Source organism: Sinocyclocheilus grahami, unplaced genomic scaffold, assembly GCF_001515645.1.
Source record: "Sinocyclocheilus grahami isolate Dianchi unplaced genomic scaffold, SAMN03320097.WGS_v1.1 scaffold213.1, whole genome shotgun sequence".
In the NCBI taxonomy this organism is placed as follows: Eukaryota; Metazoa; Chordata; class Actinopteri; order Cypriniformes; family Cyprinidae; genus Sinocyclocheilus; species Sinocyclocheilus grahami.
In genome coordinates, this window is record NW_015505392.1 from 611,977 (window position 1) to 631,525 (window position 19,549).

General features: G+C 37.2%; 2 protein-coding genes across 2 annotated transcripts in view; one reads left to right on the plus strand and one right to left on the minus strand.

Moving 5' to 3' along the window:
- Nucleotides 1-9,849, minus strand: part of LOC107596049 (junctophilin-1-like) — a 68,085-nt gene extending 58,236 nt beyond the window's left edge. The window contains exons 1-2 of the mRNA XM_016286656.1: nucleotides 9,178-9,849; nucleotides 6,559-7,321 (exon numbers count right to left, since the gene is read on the minus strand). Of these exons, the coding sequence (XP_016142142.1) occupies nucleotides 6,559-7,321; nucleotides 9,178-9,556 (1,142 nt within the window). The 5' untranslated portion in view covers nucleotides 9,557-9,849. The remainder of the gene's footprint in view (nucleotides 1-6,558; nucleotides 7,322-9,177) is intronic.
- Nucleotides 9,850-12,117: 2,268 nt separating this feature from the next.
- LOC107596050 (ganglioside-induced differentiation-associated protein 1-like) lies at nucleotides 12,118-18,599 on the plus strand. The gene is made up of 7 exons (XM_016286657.1): nucleotides 12,118-12,474; nucleotides 12,869-13,061; nucleotides 14,497-14,670; nucleotides 16,074-16,168; nucleotides 16,371-16,439; nucleotides 16,577-16,604; nucleotides 17,772-18,599. Exons 1-7 carry the CDS (start codon nucleotides 12,304-12,306, stop codon nucleotides 18,122-18,124), a joined length of 1,083 nt encoding a protein of 360 aa, XP_016142143.1. The 5' UTR covers nucleotides 12,118-12,303; the 3' UTR covers nucleotides 18,125-18,599.
- Nucleotides 18,600-19,549: the final 950 nt, after the last annotated feature.

Genomic DNA, 19,549 nt, shown 5'->3' on the forward strand with positions numbered 1-19,549 from the left:
TATATATATATATATATATATATATATCTAACGAGGTCATATTCAGAAGACAATTAAACCGAAACCAAATGGCGTTAAAAAAGGAAGTGAAGTAAACAGAAGAGAATGACAAAATAACGGTCCACATAACAGAACATAAACCTGACAATAAGATCGTTAGGCTATCGTTAGCCTATATGTATAACAGTTAGCCTAGTTCTAATCTGATCTTCTAATCTGACTGGACAAGAGACTTTCTATTGATATTTCCACCTGCGCGCGTTCTAGACGGGCTGTCAGTCAGTGCAGTTACAGTGTTGTGCCACAAGGTGGTGGCTGTCTTTCAACTACATGTTCAAAAACGCTGATTCATTTATTCAAAGAGAAGTAATGAAACACGCTGTTGAAATCATTTTAACTTTGAGTGCCAGTTTAGAAGGCTCAGCTGACCAGCTATGCGTCGATGCTAAGGGTGCTTTCACACTTGGTTCGCTTGCCTGGTCCGAACCAGAGTTTGATTGCACCCCCCTCCCCCTGCCCCCGCTGGACTGTGTTCATATTATTTTATTTGGGTCCGAACCGTGGTTCGTTTGCGTCATCAAGCCAGCAGCTGTTTACCCCGTTGCTTAGTAACGACGGCGCAGGAGAAGGCGGCAATTGCATAACATTGCACTCTAAAAAATGCTGGGTTAAATACAACCCAGTGCTGGGTAAAATAGGGACAAACCCAGCAATTGGGTTGTTTTGACCCAGCGGTTGGGTTACTACCCAGAAGGTTGGGTTAAACATTTAACCCAAACACTGGGTCAAAACAGCCCAATTGCTGGGTTTGTCCCTATTTTACCCAGCACTGGGTTGTATTTAACCCAGCATTTTTAAGAGTGTGCTCTCTGCACTTTTATATATTTACGTTTTTTAACTGTTCATTTTGTTTACAAAGCTTCGGTAGATAACGGGACTTGCGTCTGCCTTACGAATGTACTGCAAATGCTCTAGAGAACGCTGAAGGCGAACAGAAATTAGATATACAGCTCCCTGTTTGCAGCACATCAGTCACAGTTATCAGGAAAGTGAGTGAAACACACACACAAACACACATTTTTATCAAATAATACGTCATTAATAGCGGTTCACTTCCGCGATTTGGTACGATTACGTTCACATCAGCAGCGAACCGTACCGGAGTTCACATGAACCGTACCCCAGACCACCCTTTTTAAGCGAGTTCGGAAGACAGCGTTCACATCATCCAAACGAACCGAACTCTGACATCAATCCCGGGTGCGCCCCAAAAGTGCTAGTGTGAAAGCACCCTAAGACGGAGATTTCGCTTTCCTTGGACATGACAACCTATTTTCACAAATATATATGACTCGGCCTGGAGGACAGACGCAAGTAATCGCACGTGCTCAGTCGATCTCTCTCTCATTCACTGTCTGTTTAGGCTTGTTAAGTGCAAATCTACGGAGCCTCTGTACAAATCAGCATGGCACACATTATGTTATCATTACAAACTTGTTTAATATTCAGTCCACATGCATGAAGTGTAAAACGAGAAGGGCATAACCTTACGAAAAAAGAAAACACGCAAAAATCGAGGTTGCTGCGGTTTGCTCGTCAATAGCGCGGTATTGCGATATTGCGGTTATCGCGACAGCCCTAGTCCAAACTAAGTTAAAGCTCACTCTCATCAACGAGTTTCTTTGCTAACACCTGAAGTGAACTTGATATATTCTGTAGTTGTCCTAACACGGAATCTGTCACGTTTCCTTTCACAGTGAGGCCAAGTACGCTAGTTAACCTTTTACACTACCTCCTAAAACAGCAGATTCTGTTGACCGCAGCAAAAGCCCTGCCCCTGCCCCCAGCATGTGGGATTATATTTACGACCCTTTGAAGGGAATATACTCTAGGGTGGAGTGAAGATAGTGAAGAGTATTACTATATTAATCTTTAAAGCACTGCTAGCCAGCCAAGACTCTTGCTCAGCTGTAACTGAATGCAAGTAATGCATAGTAAAAATGGCTTTACTTTAATTTCATAGCACTGGTAATGACCCTGGAGCGTAAGTCTTGTAACCCTGACCCACTGCTCGCTGAGACAGAGGTAACCACAGAAGACAGACCACTCCTGAGAGGGACAAATGCCAGATACTCGGCTAATGGTGCCCAGTATGTGCTATGTGGCTTATTCCATGTTCAAATAAATACAGAAACTGTAAATAGCCCGAATGTGGCACTCAAACCAACTGTATAACCTGTATGACCCCTTTGAACACTAGCAGCAAAAGTGCAGCCTATATTCTGCGTCATGTTATTTATTTACTGATTGGCTGATCACTAACATGAGGTCAGAACATCAGGGTCATCAGACAGCCGATACACATACATGAGGCAGACGTGCACATATACACATACCAACAATCATTCACTTCTATCGGTGGTCTTTAACCCATAAAATAATATATCAATCAGGGCTAAAAAGTTAGTGGGCCTGGTAGGGTTAAAGGTTACAAATAGGTTCAGTCCCAAGTTGGAGTGACACAGGAACTAAGAATTTATGCTCTGTTGCTTAATACTGATCACCTAATTTCTGTGTTAGCTTTTGGTCATTAAAATGTCACAATGTCTTCCATTCTGACTGAAAATCTAGAAATTATTTGCACTACCATTCAAAAGTTTGTGGTCGGTAAGATTTTTAATGTTATTGTAAAATAAGTCTTTATGCTCACCAAGGTTGCATTTATTTGATAAAAATTTTTAATATTGTGAAATATTATTATAATTTAAAATACACATTTTCTATTTGAATATATTTGAAAATGTAATTTATTCCTGTATGGCAAAGCTTAAAGGAACACTCCACTATTTTTGAAAACAGGCTAATTTTCCAACTCCCCTAGAGTTAAACAGTTGAGTTTTATCGTTTTCGAATCCATTCAGCCGATCTCCGGGTCTGGCGGTAGCACTTTTAGCTTAGCTTAGCATAGATCATTGAATCTGATTAGATCGTTAGCATCTTGCTCAAAAATGATCAAAGAGTTTTGATATTTTTCCTATTTAAAACTGACTGGAATCTTCTGTAGTTACATCGTGTACTAAGACTGACGGACAGCAGGCGCAATGATATTACGCAGCACCTGAAAATAGGCTAATTTCCGTCAACATAACCAACGTGACCACCTGCTTGCACAGGGAGCGTGCTGGGGACTATTTTCAGGCGCTGCGTAATATCATTGCGCCTGCTGCACCCATGGTATGGCAGCAAAGTTCCTTGATTATTACGCCGGAATGAGAATATAGTTCCTAGCCATATCAGCCTAGAAAATCACAACTTTTCATTTTCCGTCGGTCTTAGTACACGATGTAACTACAGAAGAGTTTTAAATAGGAAAAATATAGAAACACTTTGGTCATTTTTGAGCGAGATGCTAACGGTCTAATCAGATTCAATGATCTATGCTAAGCTACAGCTAAAAATGCTACCGCTAGACCCGGAGATCGGTTGAATGGATTCGAAAACGGTAAAACTCAACTGTTTAACTCTAGGGGAGTTGGAAAATGAGCCTTTTTTCAAAAATAATGGAGTGTTCCTTTAATTTTCAGCATCATTACTCCAGTCTTCATTTCTTATTTTTATCAACATTGAAAATAGTCGTTAATATTTCTGCAAAAACTATGATACGTTTTCTTTTCAGGATTCTTCTTCTTCTTTTTTCAGCATTTATTTAAAATTTCAGCATTTATTTAAAATAGAAATTAGAAATCTTCTACAAGTAATTATGGTCACTTTTGATCAATTTAGGTGTCCTTGCTGAATAAAAGTATTTTTTTTTTATCTTATGGACCCCAAACTTTTGAATGGTACTATACATGAAAATGTATTAATTTCACTGTATCTTATCACCTGAGCTGGACATACTCTGCAATACTGCAGCATTTTTCAAATATTTAGAATATTTCAAATATTTTAATTAATTTACTTAAGAAGCAAAACCGCATAATATTTGGTCTTACTGCACTGCAAGATTTCCCCCCTTTTAAAAAACATAAACCAGTTAAAAACAAGTCGAAAAAAATCTGCCAGTGCATTAAGACAAATTACACTTACATTCAAGATACTGTATGACAAGTCTTAATATCTTATTCAGTGTTGCTTCTCAACAAAACCTATCCTTTTACTTCTAGTATGTAATTGAAAAATAAGTTTTCTATTCTATTCTATTCTATTCTAAATAAGGTCTAATTAAAGCCCATTAAGAAGTTGCAAGCCCACTAATTTGTGAACCAAGGGTCTTGCTCATCCAGTGGGTTCAACATTAGAGTGGGAGCACATAAGGACAGCTTTCACTATATTAAAATCCTTCATTGAATCACTAATGGAAATTGGCTGCAAGTAACCTCTCAAATCCACTGGTTATTTTCATACAGTGTGTGTGTTTACATTCACACATAACTTACAGTATTATACTGAAATATGGTCTATTGAAGACTGAAGAAGATTTAAGATGTTGGGTAAAGTATCTGTTTGGTTGTTCAATGGAAGGAACATGAGCATATGAGATTCCCAAGACCTGTTTAGGATGTTATGAATTTATGTGCCTTGAATAAGTGGTTTACAGAACACATCCATTAAAGTGTCTGTCAAGTATGGCTCTTGGCAAGGGAACAAACATCATAATAGGGTACAGTACATGAGATGCATGACCCCATGACTGCTCCCTGTGCATCTGAGCTATGGACAAATAATAGACACCAATCCTCAAAAAGGTTGCTTGCACAACCTTTCAAAACTCAGACTTTCTAACCATTTAAGACAACTTAAAATACGACATATGGTTAATAAATGACATCTAAATAAATGCCCCATACGATATACGCCATACTTCTGAATCATGCAGACATCACAGCTTAACAGTGCAAGCAGTAACAATCTTTGGAATGTTACAGAAGCCTTGATGTGGCTGATGCACTTGATCACAGCAGTTTCAAGTCAACCTGTCATGACTGACATGATATATTGCTAAACTGTGATGATTCTACAGTTGTGACAGTCATATATTCTTGTAATAATGTCTGTCATCATTTACTCACCTTCATTTCGTTCCAACACACATTTGACTTTTTTTACATGTACTACAAAAGGAGAAGAATGAACTGGCCATATGATCCATGCTGTTAAACTCCAAAATGACAAAAGCGCACCATTAAAGGGGTCTTATTATGCTTTTTTACAAAGTCTTGATTTTGTTTTGGGGGTGTATTAGAACAGGTTCTCATACAAGGTTGTTCGAAAAACACATTATTTTTCACATATTTTACATTATTACAACACCTCTCTCCCCAGTCTGGCATGAACGGCTCGAATAGTTCCTGTATCAAATGAAGGCCCGCCTTCTGAAATACGAAATGTGCTATGATTGGTTAGCTGGGCCAGTGTGTGTTGTGATTGGCACCACTCGGCGCCTGGTCGGGAAATGTCATGCTCCTTACCATAGTCGCCTGCGAGCTTCAGTGTAAATATTGCATCAAAATCAAATCAATTTGAGCGCGATTTGGGAAAGCTAGCGTGTCTCCGACATAGTGATAACACTCGTTGCCTTCTCTAGTGCAGCTCAACCAGGTCTCATCCCATGCATCGGTATTTGTGATATGTAGTCCAAACGAGTTGTTCGCTGTAGTTTTTGAAAAGTGATTTCTGTTAAATAAAATATCTCTTTTTGAAGTGGACTTTGAGCTTTGTAACTGTGCAAATCTTTTTTATTCTCAAACAGCAACATTACAGACTAACTAAAGTTGCAAAAGTGAAAAAGTATAATAGGACCCCTTTAAAGTATCATGAAAGCAGTCATGACTGCACTATGTACAAAGTCTTTTAAAACCATATGTTAGCTTTGTGTAACAGACCAAAATGTGACCAAAATCTTTCTGTATTGAATATGAATATATGGAAGAGCAACTGAGATATAAAAGTTACAGTGGAGCAGTGTTAATTTAGTATTATTTATGTAGTATTTATTAATATTTTGAAATTTTTATGTTTTAAGTTTTTTTAGTTTAAGTTTTAGTAATTTTGTTATGTGCTTTAGTGATTTTTTATTATTTTCCCCAATATTTATATTTAGCTTTTATTTATTTTTATTTTATTTTAGTCAGTCGCAAAGGCAAGTTTTTTTATTGAATATTTATGTGTGTGTGTGTGTGTGTGTGTGTGTGTGTATTATTTAAATTAACAAAGATATTTTTTATAATTTTAGTTTTAGGCAAAAACTGCAGTAGAGGGGAAGATTTGAATTTGGCTCAGTTTTTTATTTATTTATTTATTTTTCACACAAAACCATTGTATGGCTTCAGAAGACTTGGAATATACCTGTAGCTACTTTTTGTCATTCTGGAGCTCAACAGCTCAGATTCCCCTTCACTTTCTTTATATGAAAAAGAGTGGCTATTAAATTCTTCAACATTTCTCCTTTCACCTTCCACTGAAGAAGAAAGTCAAATGAGTTTGGAACCACATCAGAATTTGAACATTTTCATTTTTGGCTTTACAAAAGAATTTTCAGCAAAGGAGATGCCCTACCTTGACACTGCTATTTCCACTTTAGTCCTGGCGATAGCTGACGCCCTTCGAGCCCCCTCCACAGCCCTGTCCACTTTTTCTTTAGTTTTATGGTTTTTAAGAGGAATAAGCTGCTTCCTTATCCCACGCACCAACACATTATTTTTATACTTCCCCTCTTCTTTGGTTCCATCTGGGAATATTGTGCATCCGTATCCATGTCTCTTGTTGTTCATCCATTCCCCTTCGTACTTCAGCCCACTGGATCGCTCACTGACTCCAAACCCATTGCGTTTGTCATTCTTCCACTCGCCCATGTATGACTCTGTGGTGGTGGCGTCCACATGGTCCTCCATGGAGGTGTACTCATCGGGCACCTCTCCGTCTCCATAGCTGATGGTGGAGTTGGCGTCGCTGGAGCTGATGCGGCTCATGGTGGCGTCGCTACGCGCCGAGCTCCGTTTGCTAGAGATGGACGTTTTGGAGTCAGATTTACGTAGCTGGCGGAGGCTGCCGAAGAGGGACCCACGGCGGAACAGGCCCTTCTTCTTCCCGGTGACGACTTCGGTATCGCTGTGAAAATTCAGCACGAAACCACCACGGCTTCCAACTGGTGTGTCGGGTACCGCATCCTGCAGAACAGCACCATTGCTTTGCACACTTCTTAGGGAGGCCAGGGAGGTGCGAAGCGGAGAGCGGATAATGGTTGCCATTCCATAAGGCACGCTCTGTCGCACACCATAGCCATGCCTCATGCCACCCATCCACTGGCCTTGATATGTGCCTTATGAAATAGAAAGAAACATTAAAATCAAGTAGATCAAGTAAGCAAACAGCGCAGTGTAATTGATGAAAATTGGATAATTAAATTCTCTTGCCCCTTCAGTGATGCATGACAAATGTGTTTTAGGTTCACTGTGTTCATCAGAGTCAGCCTAATCTAAAATCACTGACACAAATGACACAGACCCCAAAACTAATTAGGAAACTAATGTAGGCTCCAAAATGTAAAACATAAGGTAAATGTTGGATGTCACATTGCAATGCCATGAAAGGCATAGAGTAAACTGTGGCACAAGTTTAATTAACAATCTTGGTCAAATTATGCCATGTGCAAATTACTATATATTGTGCATTTATGTAAAATAAATACAAATAAATATTAATTCTCATGCACCAGCAATTCTTCAGTGTACTTTGAAAAGATTGGGTTTTATTTACACCCAATGGCAATGACCTGTGGCCTTTTTTTATGACGTTCTATTATGTTAAAGATTCTCTAAATGTAATTCTTATGGAATTGTATCCTAGTATTCAGTGGGAAGAACTTTACTGAATCTACTGCATAAAGCTTACATCGTTCAGTGCAGTCTGATTCCCGAACAAGTGATTCTCATGAGCTGGTTCTTATTAGTGAACCAAAACCATACAGCGAGGCCAGTGTGTGTACAGTTCTTGAGTGAATGACTCTCATGATCAGGCTCTTTTTAAAGAATATATCATCAATATATTGAAAAACACAATGTACACATTGCCTATTACAGTATTTTTTGTTTGCAATGTTTTGATAGGTGTTTATATATATATATATATATATATATATATATATATATATATATATATATACACACACACACACACACACACGCACAGAGAGACAGAGAGACAGACACACACACACACACACACACAAAGACACACAGACACTCACACTCACACACACACACACACACACACACACACACACACACACACACACAGAGAGAGAGACTTATTTTATTGTTCTTTAATCTTACTTTTATTCAGCACGTATCACTTTATTTTAATCCAATTTTTGTTGTTATTGTAATATTATGCATTTCTTTTTCTTGTCATCACTTGTGTGTAGGCTACAATGCTTGGCATGTATGTACACAATTATGTCATCAAAGTACTTTAAATGGAATTTTAAAACGATGGTCCAGAAAGTTCTCAGATGTATTCATGAGCAGACAAATTTTCAGACGAATGAGACGTTTGATCCGATTCTTTTTAGCGAATCAAAAAAAACATTCAGCGCTTTCAAAGTGTGTCCGACTCCCGAAGGAATGACTCTAATGAGCCGGTTCTTTTTAGTGAATCAAAAACGATTGTGAATCAGTCGGAGCGGTTTCTGAATTTAATCTGACTCACTGAACCGCAAGTGATTACTTTCGTCATGTCCGAATCGAAATGAAGCAACAGCTGTTACAGTGTTATGTTGTACTTAAGGCTTAAATCAGCGTCGTAACTGACGCGTTGTAGTCAACGATACGAGTTTTGCTATATTTATGAATTTATCAATTAATGAAATACCAAATACGTTACCATATTTTGGTATGTTTAGGCCCGCAATTATAATAATATATGTTTAGGAGTAGGACTAACATTTGTCTTTGTAAACACAGAATAAAATGTAGGCTATCCCTGATTTGCTAAACCTGTAATAATGATCATTTGGTAGGCTAAAAGTCTGCTGTAAATCACAGAATGTCTTATTTCAAACATTTCTTCCTCAAAAGAATAATTAATGGGACATTTAAGGAATCGACAAAAGTAATGGTTCAACTGCTTACGATTCTCATCCCTAAACATGCAAATGACATTTGCAGTGGCACTTACCACCATCCCCATAGGTTTCGACTCCATAGCCATCCTGTAGTCCATTACTCCACGTCCCATCGTATCTAGCAGGTGTATTGGTACTCTGCCGAACTCCATATCGACCCTTGAACCCGTGACTCCACTCCCCACGATAAACCCATTTTCCCTTGGTTTCAACACCCAGCCCGTGGCGTTTGCCCTGCGACCAGTAGCCCTGGTACGTATTCCCGCTGGGCCAGGTGTAGACCCCGACTATCTCAAAACCGTGGGACCAGGACCCTGCGTACTCGCCTTGACCCTTGGGTCCCGTGCAGATGCCGTGTCCGTGGGCTTTCCCGTCCTCCCATCCGCCACAGTAAGTGCCTCCATCGTCGAAGTCGAACCGTCCGCCCGTCATTCAGAATGGGATGAAAATAAAAACAGTCGTAACGTTGCCGAGCGCTTCTTGTCTTTCTCTTTCATTAAACCTTCTTTTCTAAGCCGAGTTCAGCAGCAACGGATAAACCGGGAAGAATTAATCACAATGGAGATGTTGCTGTTTGGTATTTCTGCTTGGGTTGTGAGAGTATGAATGAGCAGGCAGGTTTAGTGCATCATTACCGAAGCCGCACACGCTGGAACCGCCGCTGCGTTTCACCGACTCCCTCCGCTCGCAGGCGCTGCGCTGCGCAGAGCAGACACAACTAGACCGCGGCGCGGCAGCGAAAGACGCCACAGCCCCGCCTACTTCACCCTCACTGAGGGCGCAAGTTCAGAGGTTATGTTATAAGAAATGCTCTCTTCTGTCTCTTCTCTTTTCCTACAGCAAGATTTTTGGTCTTCTTTATTTGGAAAAAATAAAGCATGGAAAATGCTAAACAACTTGTGTATTAATAACAAAATTAAAGAAGTATCCTACAAAATGATTTTTCCAGCTCAGCATGTTTTGGAAAGATCCAAGCTGAATTTCATATACCTGGGAATTTTGTGGACTAGACAAAGAACAATTGTGCATTTGTTTTATCGTTGCTTTTACTCATGATTATTCTGGAAGGATTTGGAAACCCATTAAAAGGAAACCTGGGTGTTTGATGGAAATGTGTGTTTGTGTTTTTGATGTGCTTTTTATGTTCATGACATTTTGGAATGTGAAAAACAATACATTACATAATTATTTATTTATTAGGCAAATCCAATATACACTGAAAAAAAGTATGTTTTTAAGTTTATTGGAGTACAATTTACAAGAACATACTGTTCCAAACTTTTTATTTCAAAATGTAACTGTAGTGATTATTTGTGAAATGTGCTAACAATTTCTGAGTACAAACTGTAAAACTAAATCCTACACTATTTTTTTGTGTACATAAAAATACATTGGCTTTTTGGAAGCCTTTGTTTGTTTGTCTGAAAACGTAATGTTTTAAAAGCACTGAAATGTATTTATTTATTGGCAGCTATGTTGTTAATGATGTGGCTATGTTAAAACCTCTTGTTCGTGTGGCATTGAAGGCTTTGGCAGGTTGTTGAAAAGGATGCATTAGATGTGATAAAAGGATATAAGTGAAGAAATAGACATGTAGGCCTGCGTTTCATGGATTGTTGTAATTTCCCAACTCTCCGACAATTTGCCTGCCATTCACTTTTAAAACGTGAAATCTAGCTATGTTCTTTAGTTTTGTAATTCAGTTTTCCCTTTTTATCAAAATTATGACATTACCACACACTACCCCTACAGCAAGGGCCCAGGAGCCACTGGGGGCCTCAGCATACTTCTAAGGGGGCTGAAAGATCATTTCGATTTCTTTATAATAAATTACAATAATCTAACTTAATTAAAACGCTATATTAACAGCTTTGAATATTTTCTTGGACAGTGAAGACCATAACCTAATACAATAGATATTACATTTATGAAAAACAGCATGTGCCTGTTTTGTTACTCAACACTGAATTAAATCCTTTTTTTTTTGTAGAGATGTCTGTCTATAATCAATTTAGTTGATATGTTTGGTGCCATCCCTTAGTTATGTAAAATCTCTGTGATTTGGATGGATGAATGATATTGGCCTATACAATATAATCAACCCATGTGTCTGCAAAATCAAAATTTTAATTTACGTGTATTTAACATGCAGTGATAGTTAACAAAATCATGTAGCATTTGTGAAACGTGGCAAAAAAAATATTTTGAAATGTTCTTTTTTTATTTGCGAACAATTTTTTATTAGTAGTAGTCCTATGCTGCATATTATAAATTATGATAAAAAAATATATATGCAGGCCAAGTCGAAATTTTCAACAGAAAAAATGAAATCAAAAATAAAATCTCAACCTGTTATACCAGTTTGTAACCAACGGCTCAATGTAATTTGATAGAGAAGATAGACTACAGAGACATCTGTTGGCTCATTAAAAAAGTGCGCTTCTGATTTATTCTCTTCAACCATGAAAATGCATATACTATAAAAATCATAGTAGCATTTGTGAAACGTGGCAAAAAAAATATTTTGAAATGTTCTTTTTTTATTTGCGAACAATTTTTTATTAGTAGTAGTCCTATGCTGCATATTATAAATTATGATAAAAAAATATATATGCAGGCCAAGTCGAAATTTTCAACAGAAAAAATGAAATCAAAAATAAAATCTCAACCTGTTATACCAGTTTGTAACCAACGGCTCAATGTAATTTGATAGAGAAGATAGACTACAGAGACATCTGTTGGCTCATTAAAAAAGTGCGCTTCTGATTTATTCTCTTCAACCATGAAAATGCATATACTATAAATATTAACAAAAGAGCTGTTACCTGTTTTTATTTTAGATTAGCCTACTATAGAAGTAATCATTCGATTTTTACGTTTGAAATAGAAAAATAATCTAAACATACATATTTAATTTGTATTTATATTACATTTCACGATTATGAATGTGGATGTCTGTCCTTTAAGAAGTTGGGTACCACCACTGGAGGCTGCGCCGTTCAACACACTGGCTGTGTCTCAAAACCTAGTGCGCTGACTACCTAGACAGCATTTGTGGCTCAGCACACGCGTCCGTGATTTCAATAAACACTGCAGCGCGTTTGATGCGCAAGAATTCTGCACGCGCGTAACATACACTAACATACCGTCGAAGGCGACTAGGTTTTGAGACACGGCCAATGACTGATAAAATGGCGGAGGAAAACATCGGTGAATCTCAGGATGAGAAGGAAACCCTAATAAAGAAGGATGCACTGTCTCAGGACAGCGGTGAGGTTGTCGAGAGAACAAAAAACAAAGAGTCTAAACTGATTTTGTATCATTGGACTCAGTCTTTCAGCTCTCAGAAGGTAAGAGATCCCATAATTCAACATTTCTGGTGTAGGCAGGCCAAGAGCATCAGGGTGGATGCAGCATCTGATCTGTTGTTTTGATTGTGATGTTCACATATTTTAAAAACCTGCCATTATTTGCATTATTCCTATTCATATGGCAGCCTCAATGAAACAATTGCTGATTGACAGCATGCATGTTAATTATTCATAAATTATAGATTATTAATGATGCGTAATTATGCAAGCGTGTAGGCTGTGTTGAATTTCTTAATTACAATGGTATTGTAGAATTGTAAAACAAGAGCATGGCCTGAGAGTACGAGTGCAAAATAACTGCTGTCTCAGTCTTTCTTTGGTATAATGTTCTAATGAAACACCCAAACAAATGAACGTTGTGTTTCTGTCATAGGTGAGACTGGCAATAGCTGAGAAAGGTCTTCAGTGTGAGGAGAATGATGTGAGTCTGCCTCTGAGTGAACACAATGAGCCCTGGTTTATGCGTCTGAACCCCACTGGAGAGGTTCCTGTGCTGGTTCACAATGACAATGTCATCTGTGACCCCACACAAATCATGGACTATTTGGAGCAGAACTTCTGTGATGGTAAACACTTAGGATTTGGGGTTAATGTTGTGTGTAAAACAGTATTTACATTACAGAATGCATGAATTGCAGTGTAAATGCTATAAATACAAGAGTACTAATGTTGATGAACCTTTGGATGCATTCACCACATTTCTTTAAAATCGTTTTAATCATTCAGGGTGTGATGTCACATACAAATAATAATAATAATAATAATAATAATAATAATATATGACTGTCCCTTTAACTGTATATGTCATTGTGTTTTTTATTTATTTATTTAGTTCAACATGGCTAACCAAGTCTCTCTAGACTACCAGTCAAAAGTTTGAAACAATTAAGATTTTTTTAAATATTTGTGGAAATGTCTCACCAAGGCTGCATTTATTTGATCAAAAATACAGTAAACGGTCATATTGTAAAATATTATTATAACTGAAAATACTAGTTTTTGTTTTAATATATTCTAAAATATAATTTATTCCTCTGATGTAAGAATTTTCAACAATCATTACTCCAGTCTTCAGTGTCACATGATCCTTTAGAAATCATTTTAATATGCTGATTTGCGGCAATAATACTTTTAGTCAGCAAGGATGCATCAAATTGATCAAAAGTGACCATAAAATGAAAGTCTTGAAAAAAAAAATCACAGTATCGTTTTTTTAAACAAACATATTAAGCAGCAAAAATGGATAATAAGAATTATTATCAATAGTTGAGCACCAAAAATAATTAATATTAATTGCACAGCAAATCAGCATATTAGAATGATTTCTGAAGGATCATGTGACACTGAAGACTGGCATAATGGCTGCTAAAAATTTAGTTTCGCAGTCACATAAGTAAATTACATTTTAAAATACATTATAATAAGAAACTTTTTTTTTTTTTATTACATGATGTGACCTGTAGTCATTATATTTTAAATTAAAATAAAATAAATGGTTGGGAATATTTCTGTTATTGTTTTAAAGTAAAAAGAAACATTAAGTTTTGTCTTAGTGATTTAATAATTCATGCATCAGAGGGTTCAATAAACGCATGACTAAACAAATGAACTCCTGCACCTGAATACACATTTAATAAATGCATTTAAAACACTCCATTTTCATAATGTCTGTATTAGCTGTCAGCTGATTTCCAATGTGTTAATAGCTGTAATTGTTTGATACTGCAGGCTTATGTTTTTTTTTTTTTTTTTGTGAGCTGCTTTTGCTGTGTTCAGTGCATTTGTTATCTTTTTTCATTTGGTTGCATTTGTGTTTGCATGTACCATTTTATGTTCTGCATGCCTCTGCAGAAATTTGGATAGCATGATGCAATCGTGAACGCAATGAAGGGTGAGTCAAAATAAGATATTTGCCCTGGAGAGCAGCTCATGTAGATTGCAGCTACATTTTTGGGTCATAATGCATACTCTATATGTGCTTTGTGCCCTTCTCTGAATCAGAGCATACCCCAAAGCTGATCCCAGAAGAGGGAAGCACGTATTATCATCGAGTTCAGCATTACAGAGAACTGCTGGACTCACTGCAGATGGATGCGTACACCCATGGCTGCATCCTTCACCCAGAGATCACCGTAGACTCCCACATCCCAGCTTACGCCACCACCCACATTCGCAGTAAGAAAGGGACTGAGCATAACTTAAAATGAGCCTTCAATTTTTTGTGAATACTGTGAATTAAAGGAATAGTTCACTCAAAACAAAATTGAAAATGTACTCACCCTGAGGCCATCCAAGATGTAGATGAGCTTTTTTCTTCATCGGAACAGATTTGGAGAAATTTAGCATTACATCACTTGCTCACTAATGGATCCTCTAGCAAAAATGGATAATAAGAATTATTATCAATAGTTGAGCACCAAAAATAATTAATATTAATTGCACAGCAAATCAGCATATTAGAATGATTTCTGAAGGATCATGTGACACTGAAGACTGGCATAATGGCTGCTAAAAATTTAGTTTCGCAGTCACATAAGTAAATTACATTTTAAAATACATTATAATAAGAAACTTTTTTTTTTTTTATTACATGATGTGACCTGTAGTCATTATATTTTAAATTCAAATAAAATAACAAAACAAAATTGAAAATGTACTCACCCTGAGGCCATCCAAGATGTAGATGAGCTTTTTTCTTCATCGGAACAGATTTGGAGAAATTTAGCATTACATCACTTGCTCACTAATGGATCCTCTGCAGTGAATGGGTGCCGTCAGAATGAGAGTCCAAACAGCTGAGAAAAACCCACAAGTAATCCACATGACTCCAGTCCATCAATTAACATCTTGTGAAATAAAAAACCTGCATGTTTATGAGAAACAAATCAATCATTAAGGCATTTTAACTTTAAAATTTATTTTCTGGCCAAAATACCAGTCCATAATCCATAATATAATTTCCTCCAGTGAAAAAGTCCCCTATAGTCCTCTCAAAACAAAATCTACTGATATAGGCTATTTGTTTAGAACTGTTTTGGACTGTTTATACTTGTAAATGGTGATTGATTTTTGCATATTTCTGACCCGATTCAAAAGGGACAGCTTTTTTCACTGGAGAAAGCAATATTATGGATAGAGGATTCGCATTTTAGCTGGAGGCAATGGTTTGAAGTTAAAAACGTCTTGATGTATTGTGGATATAATTACGGATACAAATATGCAGCTTTTCGCTACACAAGAGGGTAATTGATGGACTGGAGTCATGTGGATTATTATTGTGATGTTTTTATCAGCTGTTTAGACTCATTCTGACGGCACCCATTCACTGCAGACAGAGGATCCATTGGTGAGCAAATGAAGCAATGCCAAATTTCTTCAAATCTGTTCTGAAGAAGAAACAGACTTTTCTAGTGTGGCCTAAGGGCAGGGTTGTCTAAACTCAGTCCTGGGGGGCTAAACTCTGCAGGACAGTGGCCCTCCTAGAGCAGAATTGGACACCCATGGCCTGAGGGTGAGTAAATTATAAGAATTTCAATTTTGGGTGAACTATTCCTTTAACAGTGATTTCTGTCTTATAGCACAGATTTTAAACACGGAATCTGAGCTTAAGAAGCTAGCAGCAGAGAATCCCGATCTTAAAGATGCTTATATTGCAAAACAGAGACGTCTGAAAGTAAGTAAACATTCATGAAGTGTTCAGTTTCAGTTATTCGTATGATTACCCTTTCTGGGCATATGCTCTTTGTAGCACATTAGCTAAGACCACAGATGATCTCACTGAGTATGTACACTTAATTTAGATTACAGTCTTGTTTACAGTGCCAAGAAAGTGATTGCCGAATGTCACAAAACACTATTTGTTTGAATCTCTCTAGAGTAAATTGTTTGACCATTATAACATGAAATACCTGAAGAAACTCCTGGATGAACTGGAGAATGTTCTGGTCTCAAATACTAAGACAATTTTCTAGAAACTACATAAAAACCCATGTCAGACCAACATAACTTGCCTAAATAACTAGTGTAGTGTATATGTAAAGAGCTCATCTTTTTACATTTGTTGATTGTCACCATTCTTGAGGTTTGTGTGTCAAGTGTTGAAGCCTACAGTATGTTCAACCATTTAAAAGAATATCCTGGATGTCCTTGCTTTGCAGGATGATTGTTCCTTCACAAACAAAGATAGCATAGATCACATAACATATCAAGTGTCCTATAAGATAACTGCTATCAAAAAATAAATTCATTTATTGTTACTAAATGAAAATTTGCTGAATAATAAATCAGTAGTTGTCTTGACAAACGGATTGGCTGAATGGGGCATATTGCATTTAATAAACGAACAAATTGAAATTGACAAAACAAAGTACTGTCACTTAGTACAATTATTAAGAAAATATTTGAGAGAACCTAAAAAGTTGCCTTGGATTTTTACATTTTATCTACAATTTATTTTTTATGGTGCATTATACAAGTGTTTTCAAGTAACTTAAAATGTGTTTGATGTGGGAGCATAACTGGTTTTATTCAAAATAATAATAAAAAAAATTTAAATTAATTATTATTTTAAAAACTCTTTAAAACGTTTAAGGCCCGTTCGCACCAATAGCAGAGTCTACACCACAACTATAACTCGAGCTATAGGGCAGAAGATAAAACTGCAGCGCATGCTTATCATAAACAGAACCTTATTGTCTGTTGGTGTGGATGCTCATATACTTATCATTTTCTTTATAGTTATAGTTCTTAATGTGAACTGGCTCCTTATTTTTTCAGTATTGTGACATACAGTGGGGCAAAAAAGTATTTAGTCAGCCACCAATTGTGCAAGTTCTCCCACTTAAAAAGATGAGAGAGGGTGGCTGACTAAATACTTTTTTCCCCCACTGTATATGTGTCTAACGGATTATTGAAAAAAGAAAAAAATGTAGGACAGGGCCTTGGTTCTATCCATCGGTTATTGATACGATTGAGGCAGTTGTGAAAGTAAGCTTGCAGTCGATTGTAAGAAAGGGGCAGGGTCTTAAGTGGACTAAATGAATGGAGAAGTCTAGCATATGTCATCAGCGAGAAGTCTGTCGTTTCACCATAAGATAGAGTTATGATATTTTAATTAAGAATTGTAAATAAATAAATAATGCATGGATGAATTGTTCACAGTAAAACCATTAAGATGCATTTAGAACAGTTTTCATTAATACATTTCTATATCATGCCAAGTATTTAAAAAAATCTGGATTCTAAACCTGTCACTTTTCATCTTATCATCTTTCCAGAAGAGGGCAGTCAGCAGGCTTGGCTCTGTGGTGACTTCTTTAGCATTGCTGATGTCTCTCTCGCTGTCATCCTTCACCGCCTCAAGTTCCTGGGTCTGTCCCGTCGGTACTGGGGAAATGGGACCCGGGTCAACCTGGAAACGTATTATGAGCGTGTCCTGAACCGGCCGACTTTCCGCAGAGTGCTTGGACAAGTCAATAACATCCTCATATCCGCTGTGCTGCCCACCGCATTCAGGGTGGCAAAGAAAAAGGCTCCAGCCTTTGTTGGTGCCACTTTATTGATTGGCTTGATAGGGGGCGCCACTTACCTGGCTTTCAGTTATTTTAAAAGGAGACTTCTCATATCTTGAGACAGCTATTGGGACTGTCTCAACATAAGGTATGTTTATTATCACATTCGGCTCATATACACTGTACCAGTTTGATGATTATTGCACAAGAAGCACTTTTTTTTGCCATAATAAGAAGCAAAGCAGAGAAACAGACACAGTGCATCTTTTCATTGTTACAGTTCATTAAACAGACTTAAATGGCTTCAATTCATACTGTAGGTCCTTTATGGTCAATGTGTTTTGTGCTAAAATGTCAGTATTAATGTCTGGTCACAATTACAGTAGAATCAGTTACAGAAACAAAACTCTCCGATTTTCTCACATCAATTTTGTATAATCCAACATCCTTTCATATACACAATAATGTATATGTAGGATGATAATTGGTCTGTTCTGCATTAGTATCTATTAATTCAGTCATGCTTTTCACTTAATAAGTCAAAGGATATTCAATACTACTGTATATGCAACAGTAATTTCTCTGCACAGAAGTCAAATATAATAAAGCATATTTCTCAGTGATGCAAGTGTCTAATTTAAAGTAATTACAGTATAGTTTTGTGTGTGTGTGTGTGTGTGTATTTCCATATCTTTTTAGATAACTGGTATAAATCTCTAAAAAGTTTGCCAGGTCTTCTGAGGTAAATGGAAAACCTACTTGAGGTTATTCCACTTTAATAAGTAAGTCACAGTTCACATACAATATGGGAAGGAACAAATATTTTACAAAAAACTGAGTACAGATTATCAGACTGTCAAAAGATTTGTGCCCATGAAGCCATCGCACCAAATTTTCATTATTATAATGTTATGTTTCATTTTTACCTAAAACTACCACGATATTGATTTGAGAACAGCTGCAATCTGTACAGTCCAATTCGCTTATGAATCGTTCAATGTGATTTGCAAACTGATTTATCAGGTTCATTGAAAAGAATCAGGGCTGTGTTTCCCAAAAGCATCATAGGCCCAAGTAGATTGTAGACCCATTGCCACCAATGGTCTCTACGATCAACTTAGATTATGATGCTTTTGAGAAACGCAGCCCAGCTTGTTTACAAATCGGACACCGGTATCTCCTCAAGAAAGGCCACATGCAGAGCTTTGCCAAAACGATGAGACTAAAATTGAATTATTTGACCTCAACACCAAACGATATGTCTGGCAGAAATCCAATACAGCTCACCATCCAAATAACAGCATTCCTCCAGTAAAGCATGGAGGTGGTAATGTCCTGTTATGGGGGTGTTTCTCTGCAGCAGGGACTGGAGCACTTGTCAGGATAGAAGGAAAAATGGATGGGGCAAAATGCCGTCAAAAATCTGCTGCCCTCTGCCAGAAAGTTGTCAATGGGAGAAAGGTTTACCTTCCAACATGACAATGATTCCAAAGCACACATTTTTGTATGTTTAAGGTATTTTCTGACATAGTAAAATCACTTTG

Coding starts and splice junctions, on each gene's coding strand:
- LOC107596050 (XM_016286657.1), top strand. CDS start 12,304: ATGACTGATAAAATGGCGGAGGAAAACATCGGTGAATCTCAGGATGAG. Junction 12,475..12,868: donor AGTCTTTCAGCTCTCAGAAG/GTAAGAGATCCC, acceptor TTTCTGTCATAG/GTGAGACTGGCAATAGCTGA. Junction 16,169..16,370: donor CAAAACAGAGACGTCTGAAA/GTAAGTAAACAT, acceptor GAATCTCTCTAG/AGTAAATTGTTTGACCATTA.